Genomic DNA, 15,136 nt, shown 5'->3' on the forward strand with positions numbered 1-15,136 from the left:
GGGGAACCTGTTATTACTAATGTTACCATTCCTTAATGCAAGATGTGATGCTTTTCCTGATTGGCTACTAAATGTAAATGGAGCTGGAGTTGCAATGGCACCTTGTAATACCAATTAACAATTTACATTTTGCTGGTAAAAATAATAGTTCATTATTAGGAGATATCAGTAGGCAGTTTTCTACTATTGCAAATAGGCCATGTAAGTTTACAGTTAAACTGTAGAAAATACCATCACTGAGGATCAGGCATTTGATAGCTCTTTTTAGGCAAAGTTAGTTAGGCAAATTGACCACCAAAATTATCTAAACAGCTGTTATTATTTAATCTCCATTCATACAGATGTCGTAAAGTCAGAGCTGCACATTCATGAGATCTGAGTTTCCACTGCACAAGATCAGAGTTTCCACTGCAGGTCTTATTTTTATTGACATACTGTCACATCCCCAAAACAACTTTTTTTTAAAACCTAAATATTAATTTGATTCAGAATGTTAACTTATTCCAAAAATAAATCTAAAAAACCCTCACAAAATTTATTTGTGAAGATTTGTTTGGCTTCTTGTGAAGGAGGTGAATGAATAAGCAATAGATTTTGAAAATCAGTTGAAGTGATACCCTAGTAGTCGGGAGATATTACATCTATTCCATCAGTATTCCTAGCCAAAGAACTTGCCTCCGATCATCTTTCCCAGCCTGGAAAGTAGGAATTGTGAGCATAGTGCCTTGTGGAGTGTGTTTGGACTTGCTTTTTCTAAGCTAACTGACCTAAAAAAAAACTGCATGTAAACTGTATTTATATCACATAACTTTATTTTTATTATTTCATCTACTCATGAGGTCAGCATCTCTCATCTAATATCAACCCATCATGATAGTTGTTACTTCTACAAGCTATTATGAAGCAATTGTGTAAATTGATTCCAATGCTGCCGATAATTTGGCAGTGACAGTGTTGGAAATTTGTTTATCTTTGTATGATTCCTATTTATTTGCTAACATTTTCATGCAGATATGTACATTAAAGACAATCCTGGTTAAAATGGGTTACTTGCCCAAGAGCAACATAATTTCTAATAAAATGCTGAAATGAATAATGATAGACTAAAGTTTTAGATGGAATGTCGAATCAAGCAATACAATAATGAAATTTCATGTAGATTGGTGATAAATAAATAAACACATAAATAAAAAATTGACATTATTTTTTATTGTCAAAAGTGAATTTAATCCAGGAAAGACTATGAAATTAAAGTTTTGTAAAACATTTCATATTTTAAAAAAATACTTTTGTAAGCAATAATTTGACTTTAGCTGACCAAAATTGCTGCTATGTGTGAAAAATTACAGTAGAAAAATAGGAAGTTTGCTGCCTGAATTTGTATCAGTGCCTGTCAGATCATTTATGTCCAAGTTTGCTGCCTGAATCCGTATTGGTGCCTGTCAGATCTTTTATGTCGAAGATCTCAGTTTCAGTCAGAATGATATTTTTGCATAATTTGAGACTGCTGTTAGATAGACTGAAACTGCCTGAAAATACATGGATTTCTTTTCTTACTTTCTTGTTCATATTTAACTGCTCTACATGCATAAATGTCACATTGTAAGAAATTAAAACGTATATTGGCCCCAAGGGTGTTTGTTGCAGAGAGGTTTATATATTGGAATTTTACAGGTCAATCAAGCACAGTTTGGTATTATCATAATTATTATAATTTTGTGCCCATCCTTTTCAAGGACATGGTTTTTAGATTTCCATTCATCCTTCTGAATTTTATTTTGTGTGTATGCATCTGTCATACTTTCTTGTCCACACTATAACATGGGTATAACACTTGGTATGTTTATGAATCATGTATATCCCTTGGTATGTTTATGAATATTGTATTTGTTGTTGTTGTTGTTGTTGTGGAGTTTAACGCCATTTTTCAGCACACGATAGGCTATGCATGGTGGCCAGTATTACTGGTGGAGGAAGAACCCAGAAAACCCCTGGGAAGAACCACCGACCCACGAGAAGCTGCTGGCAAGCTTTCTCACTTAACCACATTGGCCGAATCCTGGACTAGAACCCACGCAGACAGAGGTGAGATGGCAGTGATCCGTAACGGTGAGCACTTTAGACCACTCGGCCACTCGGGGCCTCTTGAATATTGTATAACACTTGATATGTTTATGAATCATGTATAACACTTGGTATGTTTTTGAATCATGTATAACACTTGGTATGTTTATGAATCATGTATAACGCTTGGTATGTTTATGAATATTGTACAACACTTGGTACGTTTATGAATCCTGTATAACACTTGGTATGTTTATGAATCATGTATAACACTTGGTACATTTATGAATCATGTATAACACTTGGTACATTTATGAATCATGTATAACACTTGGTATGTTTATGAATCATGTATAACACTTTGTACGTTTATGAATCATGTATAATGCTTGGTATGTTTATGAATATTGTACAACACTTGGTATGTTTATGAATCCTGTATAACACTTGGTATGTTTATGAATCCTGTATAACACTTAGTACATTTATGAATCCTGTATAACACTCAGTACATTTATGAATCCTGTATAACACTTGGTACATTTATGAATCCTGTATGTTGTTGTTGTTGTTGTTGTTGTTGTTTTGGGGCTTAACGCCATTTTTCAGCACACGATAGGCTATACATGGCGGCCAGTATTAATGGTGGAGGAAGAACCCGGGAAAACCCCGGAAAGAACCACCGACCCACAAGAAGCTACTGGCAAGCTTTCTCACATACCCACATTGGCTGAATCCTAGACTCGAACCGCCGCAGACAGAGGTGAGATGGCAGTGATCCGTAACGGAGAGTGCTTTAGACCACTCGTCCACTCGGGGCCCCTATGAATCCTGTATAACACTTGGTATGTTTATGAATCCTGTATAACACTTGGTACATTTATGAATCCTGTATTACACTTGGTATGTTTATGAATCCTGTATAACACTTGGTACATTTATGAATCCTGTATAACACTTGGTATGTTCATGAATCCTGTATTACACTTGGTACATTTATGAATCCTGTATAACACTTGGTATGTTTATGAATCCTGTATAACACTTGGTATGTTTATGAATCCTGTATAACACTTAGTACATTTATGAATCCTGTATAACACTTGGTACATTTATGAATCCTGTGTAACACTTGGTATGTTTATGAATCCTGTATAACACTTGGTATGTTTATGAATCCTGTATAACACTTAGTACATTTATGAATCCTGTCTAACACTCAGTACATTTATGAATCCTGTATAACACTTGGTACATTTATGAATCCTGTATAACACTTGGTATGTTTATGAATCATGACTAGTAGCCATAGTAGCTCATTTGGGAGAGTGTCAGAATGGTACTACATTAGTAACATGTTGGATACCAGCCCAAGTCCATTTCCTTAACAAGTAATGTTTTGTAAGTGCCAATAAAACAAAAAAAAATTGATATAGTTAACAAAAATGAACAATCTGTATGAAGTGCATTATGTACAAAATTTGGGGCCCTGCCTTCATAGCAAATTGTTAAAAGTCAGTTTTCCCAACAAGCCTAGTTGTGGAAAGTACAGTGATATGGTTTGGTAGATCAGCATTTCAGAAAAATGTTCTTTCACTAGTTTTTCTTTGAGAACAATAAAATGTAGTTGATAATCATCAGATGATTGTTCATATAGAAATATCTATTACAGTCTTCATATAAATTCAGAATTTACTCTCATGTTTTGGCAAATGTTTAAACATTGCAAACTCTGCAGAGGTATTATTAGTGAGGTCCTTTATTTGCTTTGGGAATTAGAGTGACATTAAGCTTTCATGTGTTTTTGTCCATGTGTTTGTCAGCATTTGCTACTTTCAGTACCTTCTCTAGGACCACAACTAATTGTGACCAGACGTAACAGAAACATTTCCTCATTAAACATGCTACCAAACATTAGCTGCCTCCAAAATAACCAGTTGGGACCACTCCATTGGCCTAGTGGTTAGAACGTCTGCCCCAGATGTGAGAGGTCGAGCAAAGTCATACCAAAGATTTATAAAAATGGTACTAACAGCAGCCTCACTAGGCACTCAGCATTAAGAGGTTGGCCTGGTTTCAGGATAATGTGACTAGGTGGGACATCATGCTACATGTCTGCGGCATGATGCCCCAGTGCTAGACATCACTCTAAACTGCCACACTGCAGACATCATAGCGATATGACAGAAAATTGTTAAAGCTACGTTAAAAATGTTAAATCACATTCACATAACCAGCTGGCTTTGATAGCAACCTGGTATGTAAAATTACTATGTACATGCCGTATATACTCACTTAAAATTGGGGTCCAATTCAGCAGTCATAGACCCTGATCTACTGTTGTAGAATGTGCTGGCAGATCAGGGTATGTGGTGTTTCCTATACCGGTTACTCCAAGCAAACTACATAGATGCTAATATGTCTTTACATTATGCAATAGCAGATCTGGGTGTGTACCATTTGTTGTTGAATCGATTTAAGTGAGTATATCTGGTATTCTGAGTAACCACTTGGCCACTTGTTATCATTACAAATCACTGCCATCTCACCTCTGTCTGAGTGGGTTCGAGTCTCGGATTTGGCTAATGTGGGTATGTGAGAAAGCTTGCCATTAGCTTCTCATTGGTCAGTGGTTCTTCCCGGGGTTTTCCCGGGTTCTTCCTCCACCATTAATACTGGCCGCCATGTATAGCCTATGATGTGCTGATAAATGGCATTAAACCCTACAACAACAACAACAACAACAGCATCCTCCAACATTTTTTACTGGCCGCCATGTATAGCCTATCTTGTGCTGAAAAATGGCATTAAACCCTACAACAACAACTTGTTATCAAACTTGTTAAGAATGGTTCATTTGAAATGTTCCATCATAGTCATTTTCATGGTAGCCTTCTTACTAATCACCAGGTTTCTATAGCAACCAGATGTAAAAATGTATCTTTGCTTTCATCTTGAGAACATGCTATGCCAAACTGTGTTTAAACAATATTTATCTCTCAGTTATTATTTTGTTTCTCAAACAGTTCTTTAGTGTCTGGAGTAACATTGTACAAATTCTGATTATGATTGTTTTTTAATGTTTGAATTTAGAATTTTATGTCATTTTTTTTATATGTTCAAATTGTTTTATTATTTTTGTATCTGCTTGTTGATTTGTCAGGGCCAGGGTACAAAGAAAGACACGAAAGAAGGTCTTGCCCAGCTCAGAAAGTCAGCAGAAAAAGTAAGCAGTCTCTTTATTATAATCGGTCAAAAAGTAGTTTTCATCATTATCTGTTCAGTGTCATTCACATATTACCATTGACACAAATGCTAAAACTTTGAAAATTAAGATTTCTTTATGCTTTCATGTAAATATGCCAGTTTTTAATGGACGGTGGTTGGGTACACATGTAGCACATTTGTGGCCTTCAACTTGTGGTTCTGGCACACTTATGGTTTAGTTTTATAAAATGGTACAAAAATATAGCAAGCAAAACATTTTATGGATGACAGACTTGTGTGTGAGTTAACAGATCTATGAATGTTGCTGTCAAGAAATGTATTCAGAAATTTTAATTGGAAGTACTTTCCATTTTCATTGATTTATTTGCGTGTATTGATTTGCTGTTTGATTATCCATTAATCTGGAATTAAACACTTAATTTCATCACTTCATTGCCATCATAATGGGTACTTTTGAACACAAAATCATTGGTGCCAAAGGATTCTGGCCATATAAAGCATGTGACCACTGGTCAGGGGAGCCATTCTCATACATTTAATGATGGTCTACAGGATGCATGAAAAAACTTCTAAGGAAGGTTGTTATCATAAGTTATATTAAATTTTTAAAATTTTCTACACAACATATTTGTCTTCATTGTTCTTGAAATATTAATTCCATAGCAACAGTGGTGTTTTATGTTTGACATGCACATTTTATTCTTCCTGTTTCCAGAAAAATCCCAGTGCTTTGAATGCCCTTGGCTGGTATGCTATGAACTTTGATAAGAATTTCACTGCAGCTGCAGAGTATTTTGAGCAGGCATACAAGATGGGGAATCCAGACGCAGCTCATAACCTGGGCATTCTCCATCTTGGAGGACAGTATCCTGATAAGGAAATGGATGCTGTAAGTGACAAAATGTCTTTGTTAAATTTTGACTTCATTTCTTAAGATGTAACTTGAAACAGAAAATGTAGGCTTGTTGAAGATTCATTTTGACTTCATTTCTTTAAGATGTAACTTGAGAAACAGAAAATGTAGGCTTGTTGAAAATACATTTTGACTTTAAGTCTCATGGAGTTATAGAGAAACAGAAAATAAGGCATGCTAGAGATATATTTTGACTTCAAGAGGAGCACCTGGAGAACATTTAATACATAGCTAGTATAAGAGTCTGCATTGATAAATTGTTAATTGAATCATTTCATTATGGCCTGACATATGAATAGGTGAGCCCAAAAATAAGCACCGTTTTCATCCATCTTTTAATCACTGTGTTGGTTTATAAATTCACAATTCTTTTAACAAGAAATGTCTGAAATCCTTTCAGATAATTGGATGCCATTTTGTAGGTGAATTGCCAATTATAGATACATGCACTTTCTAAAGGTTTCATTAATTCAAGCAGAGTTTTAATGGAGTTGTTGTCTTTTTTCACATCAATATTAAAGCTTCGTTATAACAGATCCTTCTTACCAGTATAGCTCAGGAACTATTCAACATATCCTGATGCCTCGTATGTGTTATTTATAAACAAATAAACACCACATCACCTATCATCCAAATAGATACATCCAAATCTTACAACTAAATGCAGACAATTAGCATCATCAATTAAGGCTAGAGGTTTACTTCTTTATAGATAGAGTTATGGTCCTTTACAATTCAATTTGTTCATGTGGGATGTAACCAGCATAACTCCACAATCCTTACACATTATTGGACAACATTTGGTAGCTAATTTGCCAATTGAAAGTAGACATCCTTTTAAAGATTTTTGTTGTCATTTTGATGGCGGTATTGCATTTTTCCATTGAAATTAACATCTCCACTTTAACAGATCATTGCAACTAGTATAGCTCAGGAATCATTAAAAATATTCTGATGCACATTTTTGTGTACATTATTGCATAGACCTAGATGTGCCTTGTATGGGTTTTGTCTCATCGACACCATTTTGAATTGAGCTATGGCCCTTCATAGTTAACTTTATATCTTCATGTATTACATTCCTTGGAAGCTCAAGAAACATTAAACATATTCTAGTGCAAGCTGATATGGAAGTTGTCTCATAGGTTAGTGTTGTTTGGAATAGTTATGGCTCAACCTCCTGACTTTAGTTTCCTCAAGATAATATCTTGGATTTCAACCAAATTTGGCTTGAGGTTTCAGATTGTTGAGATCATAAATTAGTTTAATTGAGACTATGAATTAGTTTAATTGAGGCCATGAATTAGTTTAGTTGAGACCATGAATTAGTTTGAGATCATGAATTAGTTTAATTGAGACCATGAATTAGTTTAATTGAGGCCATGAATTAGTTCGCGACCATGAATTAGTTTGAGACCATGAATTAGTTTAATTGAGACCATGAATTAGTTTAATTGAGACCATGAATTAGTTTAATTGAGGCCATGAATTAGTTTAATTGAGGCCATGAATTAGTTCGAGATCATGAATTAGTTTAATTGAGACCATGAATTAGTTTGAGATCATGAATTAGTTTAATTGAGACCATGAATTAGTTTAATTTCAGATTTCAAAAATCATGACCTAGTTCTCCTACCTTTGCTTTCCATGGCAAAAATATGCAAAGGAATACATTACATTTCAGGCCGAGTTATTGTACACCATCATATTGATGAACATTTGTATGAGCTGGATTTCCAGCCTTCCTTGTGATTATTTAGTTGAGTTGAATTATGACCCATGATTGCCATCTCCAAACTATGGTTTTCCAACTGATGTTCTTTGTTTAAGGCCATGCTAAGCACATTGTAGAGGGCTTTAATTACTGCTGGCACCAGTTTTTCCTAGACTAATTTACTAATGTAAAATAATATTCTTTGTTTTGTATTTGAAAATTTTCTGAATCTTCCATTTTAGTGGAGTGTCTTATGAAATGTCCCTCTCTGTCCATCTGCTCAATAACTTCAGTTCTGCAGCACATAACCTTCAACAAACTTTGTGAAAAGTGTCACTTTGGGGATAATGATAAAGACAGTTGATTTTGGGATCAAAGGTCAAGGTCACTGACCAAAAGAAGAAAAATGGTTTCTGCACAATAATACTAATTCTTTTTTGCATACATCGACCAGACCTTGTGTATAATTTGCCCTTTGTGTAATGAAGAAGTCTATTAATTTTATAACCAGAATATTTAAGTTCAAGGTCACCATGACAAGTAGAAGTAAAATGGTTTGTTCACAAGAACATTAGTAACTTTCTACACAACATGCTGGAACTATTCTTGGAGAACAGCCTGCATTTGGGGTAAGAAAGAGGTGTGTTGAACATGGGGTCAAAAGATCAAAGATCAAGGTCATTATGACTAAAGTAAGAAAATGGCTTTGGCAAAGTACGATTAGTTCTACTTTACAGACTTCGAACAAATTTTGTTGATAACTTTCAAGTTTGGTAAGAAGGAAGCTTATTGATTTGGAGGTAGAAGGACAGGGTTACTGTGATAGAAACAGTAAAATGGTTTCTGCACAATAACTGGAATTCTACATTTCAGACCTGGAGTAAACCTTGTGAAGGGTTTATACTTAGAATAAGGAAGAAGCCTATTGACTTTAATTTAAAAATGCTAACATCAAGATCACTGAGTGAAAGAAGAACCATGGTTTTTGCATGATAATTTTATTTCCAGGTCATATACTCTGACCAGACTTTGTGTAGGGCTTGCACTAGAGGTATAGAAGTGGTCTTTTGATTTTAAGATGAAAAGGTCAAAGGTCATGGTAATTGTGACTGAAAAATATTACAGATGGTTTGCAAACAGTAACATTATTTCAACAACACATGGGGTCCCGAGTGGCCAAGTGGTCTAAAGCGCTATCCGTTACGGATCATTGCCATCTCACCTTTGTCTGCATGGGTTCGAGTCTCCAATTCGGCCAATGTGGGTATGTGAGTAAGCTTGCCAGTAGCTTCTCGTGGGTCGGGGGTTCTTTCCGGGCTTTTCCCGGGTTCTTCCTCCACCATTAATACTGGCCGCCATGTATAGCCTATCGTGTGCTGAAAAATGGCGTTAAACCCTATAACAACAACAACATCAACAATACATACTTGGACCACAATTTGTGGATAGCATGCAGGTTGGGTAAGGAAGAATCATTTTGATTTTGAAGACAAAGATCAACGTCACAGGCTGAAGGAAGAAAACCAGTTTCTGCACAGTATAATTAATTCTGCGTCACAAACCTTGACCAAAGTTTGTGAATGACTTGTACTTGGGGTAAGAAAGAAGCTAATGATTTTGGGGGGTAAAAGGTGATGGTCACTGACCCCAAGAAGAAAAATGGTTTCTGTACAAAACAGACTTGGAGTAAACCATGTGGAGTTTGTGTACTTAAAGTAAGAAAGAAGCCTATTGATTTTAATGTCAGAAAGTCTACGATGAAGGTCACTAACTGAAAGAAGAGCAATGATGTTTGCCGTGATAACATTTGTTGTAGACCACATACCTTGACCAGAATTTGTAAAGAACTTGCACTTAAAGTATGCAAGAGGTCGGTTAATGTTGTGGTCAAAAGGTCAGGTTCATTGTGACTACATGAACAAAGGTGGTTTCTGCACAGATAATATTAGTTCTACATCACAGACTTGGACCAAACTATGTAGATGACTTAGGATAAGGAAGAGCCTGTAGGTAAAGGTCACTGATTGAAAGAAGAAAAATAATTTAGTGAAAAAATTTTAGTTATCTGCATAGAGATTTAGACATGGGGCATGTGAATAATGTGTCATTCATAATATTCTTGTTAATCAATGTAGAATTTTTTCCAGACATGGAATGGCTTGTTGATGTATCCATCATCTGTCTAACCACATTTTATATATCTGACTTTCTCTCAGAAACTGATTTGAATCAAACATATGAATGTTTCTTTGGCCTGACTTCTACAGAAAACAAGGTAGTAATTTTGTACTCGACATGTTCTGTTAGAATTATGTTTTGGATGGTTCCCTAGTAACAATATTGCTTCCATAGTTAACAAGTGGAACAATTCAGTTTGGATTTCTTCTGCAGTTCTTCTCCAGAATCATTTAGTTAATTGCAAAAAATCAGCTCTTTGTGTGTGCGTGTGCCTCTATATATATATATATATATATATATATATATATATATATATAGACACATTTATATATAATGCATTATTTAGTTTAGCTAAAGTTAGTTAGGGTAGAAATGCAGTTAAACAACATGTCAAAAATACCACCAGTTTCAGCCAAATAGCTGAACATGATCCTGACATGGCTGTCTTCAACCCAGGTTACATGTACTTGCCTTATTACTACTATATAAGACTAACATATGTAAAGGAGCCATTGGCTAAGTGATTAGCATGCCTGACATGTGACTAAAAGAGTGCGTGTTTGGATCCTACCATTGGTTCAGCTAGGGACAGCTGCTGTGGCATGTCCTTAGACAAGGTAATTTAATCCTTTTGTCTCAGCACTAAATAACCTACTTATGTTGAACACTCCGGTGGCCTAGTGGTTGGAGCCTCCGCCTCAGAGGCAGGAGGTCATGGGGTTGAACCTCGGCTGAATCATACCAAAGACTTAACCAAATGGTACTAACAGCTGCTTTGCTTGGTGCTCACCATTAAGAGGTTAGTATTAAGACTGGTTGGCCTGGTGTCAGGATAATGTGACTGGGTGGGACATCATGCTACGTGTATGTGGCATGATGCCCCAGAGCTTGACATAACTATAAACTGCCACACTGCAGACATCGTAGTGATATGACTGAATTTTTTTAAATAGCTACGTTCAAAATCCTAATCACACACCCTACCTATTTTGCTTTCTATAAAACACCAATTCAGCAAGGTCAGCCTCCTCTCAAAAAAATTCAGAGTTGTCAACAAGTTTAGGAATTTTCAAGTGGAAGTCTGATTTCTTTGACCCAGACCCAAATAAACATGTTTACTTCTGTTGATAATGATATGAATATTGAAACCAGACTCAGAAAAATTAGTTATATTATGTTGTTTACAAAATAAATGACCCTGGTCAGGTACACCATGAAGTTAATTTTGAACAAGGCCAAGTACAGAGTACCAATATAAATAACATAGACTATTAAGAAAAGCCAACAAATAATACAAATTAAATATACATAACATTTGACATGAAAAGTTTTAATGTTTTTTTAAATATTTTTTCCACAGGATCTTGCATTGAGCTATTTCAACTATGCTGCAGTAAGAGGGCAGATTGATGCTGGGGTTGCAATTGCCTACCAAAACATCAAAGGGACAGATAAAACCCCACGCAATGTCTATACTGCTGTTGAGTATGTTTTCAGAAAGATTTGATTGTTGTACAAATGTATATTTACCTTTGTGGGAGATAAATAACAAATTTATAGACAGATTCATGGTTTCATCTGGGTGTGCTAGTACAGGTTTTGTAGACACAAAATAGTAATTCTAGTAGAAAATTAAATTCATTGTTTAATTTGGTGCAACAAAAATTAACAAGGTGTGTAGTTTTACCTTAATCTGATATAGGTGCACCAATAAATTAATTATCACTGAGCATTGCTCAGTGATAATTCTTATTAAAATGAACAAAAATCTATGAAGTAATCTTTTCCAATTGCAATTCCAGTCAGAATACTTGGACTACCTATTTTCCTCTTCCAGTATCATAACACCATATAAGTTTGACCACTACTTCACAAATCTCGCCCTCTTAAGCTAGTATGTAGGGAAAAAAGGTAAACGTCATCTGCCCACCTAGGTGGCAGTCAGACGAGAGTGATCTCCCCATGGATAAAGGTCTTGCTGTGAATTCTGTTCATACTCAAGTTACTAGTTCTGCTCATGCTAGGAAGCATACTCATTTGCAAAACTGAATTCATTTAAGCAAGACTGAGTAGTTTTCTCGTTCAGGGATGTAATTGTTTCATCTGTATAGTTTCCCTGCTCTTCTTTTCCCAGGACAAAGTTTCTCATTTGATTAGTTTTAAGTTTTTCATCGATATGCACATTGGCGCCATTTTATTTCTGTTCTATGGTTCATTTAAATCATGCGTACTTGTCCTGGTATATGAATTCTGTCTAATACTAAATATCAAAAGGTTGCACATGTAATTTGTATTGTCCCGACTGTAATATTATGAATAATGGACAGAATTTAAGGGCTGCTGTCTTGGCCAGACAGTGCACATGGATTAATAACAAGGCAATGAAATGCACCATCTAAGATGAGGGTACCGTTTGCATTGCGGTTGGTTGGAGGGACTTGTAACAGTGATCTAATAACCCTGACCCATCCCAGCATGATGAACCCAGAACCTCAATGAAAGAAACAATGGCCCCGCTACATCACGATTGGACTTTGCCACCAGATTTATGGTCAACACCAAATCTGATACTGTCACTGCTAAGACACCAGTCATGGTGATTCCCATATCCCCTTCCAGCATCAGTACAAGCATCAGTATCAAAATGCACGGCCACTATCCAGTAATGTGCTACAACAGATCCATGTCAGTCATGGCCAAATATAGCACTACATTGCCCAGGTGCCATGATGGGACTGCTCTGGTGGCCTAAGTGGTTAGAGCCTCTGCGGGAGGTCATGGGTTTGAATGCGGCCGAGTAATAATGGTACTAGCAGCTGCCTCGCTTGGCTCTCAGCATTAGGAGGTTAGTGTTTGGACTGGTTGGCCTGATGTGAGGATAATGTGATTGGGTGGGACATTGTGCTACATGTCTGTGGCATGATGCCCCAGTATTAGACGTCACAATAAACTACCACACTGCAGACATCATAGCGATATGACTGAAAAATTATCAAAGCTATGTTAAAAAATCTAAATCACACATACACACAGGTACCATGATGGACCCATGTTGATTCTTGGCAAGCATAGTGTCTCAATGCTTAATTTCCATTACAGAACCAGTGCATTTAATCAATCTATTGCAATCCCATGACAGTCAGATAGGTCAAGAACTATTACGAATCCAAGTTGGTATATGGTCATCATAGGGTCATGTAGGCCCAGTGGCATTATGGATTCAACTCAATCAGTGACCTTTCATGGCTTACCAACCTAGCTCAGCAGCAAATACAGTCCCAGATGCCTGACACCATGTTGAACCATCAGTGGCACATACAGTATACTGCAGACAACTTTAGCTACTTCTCAGTCTATCATGAGTTACAAGTTTGGCACTGGCTATATGGCATTGTTACAGTCCTGGATGTCTAATAGTATGACCAATACATTTAGTGATTATCTTGAGATTACCGTATCTCAGTCTGGATGCAGTTATAGTCTAGTTCACTGTCAGTCATGGCAGACTTTGCCAGCAATGCATATATCACTGGTAGTATCTCTGTCAACCCATTCTTCAGGATATAATGACTTTATTTAAAGAAGAAGCTCATTTGGTCCACTGATCAAACTTCCAGGAGTTTTTCTACAATTTGTGTTAGTGTGTGTCTATATATACATATACATATACATATATATATATATATATATATATATATATATATATATATATATATATATATATAGTGCACAATTTTTACAAGATATGGTGTATATTTAGGTAACAAATGTTATTAAAAACACGATAATTGCTGCAATAAAATATGCACAAGGCTTTAGGGATGAGTACAAAGAGTAGTGAACATGTGTAAAACATTATAGGTGAATACATGATACTAGTATATGTACAGTGGATCCCCGCTATAACGTAGTAATTGGAGTCCAAAAAATTGGATCACGTTAATAGTGGGGTCACGATAATGTGGGGTTTTACAGTATTTTACTTTATTTCAGAGAACAATGCATTGGCACATGTACGTTTATTAATGTCTAATGTTTATCATGAATTGGGTATCAACACCTTTTACTATCATGCCATCGTGGCATGGAATTCATCCATAATGCATGTAATTCCATTGAAAAATTGCACACAGATTTAAAATATTCAACAATTTTGTCACAGATCATTGTTTGAATTCAAATATATAGCATGAACAGAGTATTAACAACGTTTACTTACTGTATTAATCCATAATACATGTAATTGCATTGCAAAAATGCATACATATTTGAACTAGTCAGTAATTTTGTCACAGATCATTATGTGTCTGAATTCAATGGGAAAAGTTAACAGCAAAATTAGGTTAAGAATGATGAAGCACGTGTACATGTAGGGTCTGTGAACGGTGTCTGTGCAAATTTCATACTGCTAAAATGTTATCATGTGTTTTCTGTGTACCTTTATCCATTCTAAATTTCCAATAATTAACATTTGTACACCTATTCATTTGAATGGTTTACAGCAAAAATAATTAACAAACAACACTAGCTTTCAGCGTGCGTATAACTTTTACTTCAAATTTTGTGAATATTGAAAGAAACATGTGAAAAATACTTTCATAAAGATTTTTAAACTGAACGCATGTAGAATTTCATATCCTTCCAATTTCCAGCTAATAAAGTGGACATTATTTACTGGTCAACTGATTGTATCTAATCACACCGCCAAGCCCAGCAAACATATTTTTTTATGTTTTTTATGTTTATTAAATTGTGAGAATCCTTTATAAGCCACCGCATTGTCTGTTGCTTGGTTGTGTATGCAGTTAAAGAAGAAACACATGTCAGCTATTGTTTGAGTAACGATTGCATACAGAATTTATTGAAGACAATTACAAAGATGACTTACTGGCTTTACTCATGGATCAATAATAAGTAACATTTCTAATATTGATTATTTTGGCATAACACTTCAAGAATCTGGTGAAATTGTTAAATTTCAAAAGCCATGCCATGATCGTGTTACATTGAATTCATAAGTGAACTCTTCCCCCAAATGA

General features: G+C 35.6%; 1 protein-coding gene across 2 annotated transcripts in view; it reads left to right on the forward strand.

Annotated features, from left to right (window-relative positions):
- The window catches only part of LOC149793699 (protein sel-1 homolog 3-like), a 111,586-nt gene that overhangs the window by 79,651 nt on the left and 16,799 nt on the right, over positions 1 to 15,136 (forward strand). For both annotated transcript variants that reach the window (XM_089967694.1, XM_089967695.1), the window contains 3 exons: positions 5,228 to 5,290; positions 6,008 to 6,181; positions 11,458 to 11,582. In XM_089967694.1, coding sequence (XP_089823820.1) covers positions 5,228 to 5,290; positions 6,008 to 6,181; positions 11,458 to 11,582 — 362 coding nt within the window. The remainder of the gene's footprint in view (positions 1 to 5,227; positions 5,291 to 6,007; positions 6,182 to 11,457; positions 11,583 to 15,136) is intronic.

This window comes from Sinohyriopsis cumingii, chromosome 8 (genome assembly GCF_028554795.1).
Source record: "Sinohyriopsis cumingii isolate HCF-2022 chromosome 8, ASM2855479v2, whole genome shotgun sequence".
Lineage (NCBI taxonomy): Eukaryota > Metazoa > Mollusca > Bivalvia > Unionida > Unionidae > Sinohyriopsis > Sinohyriopsis cumingii.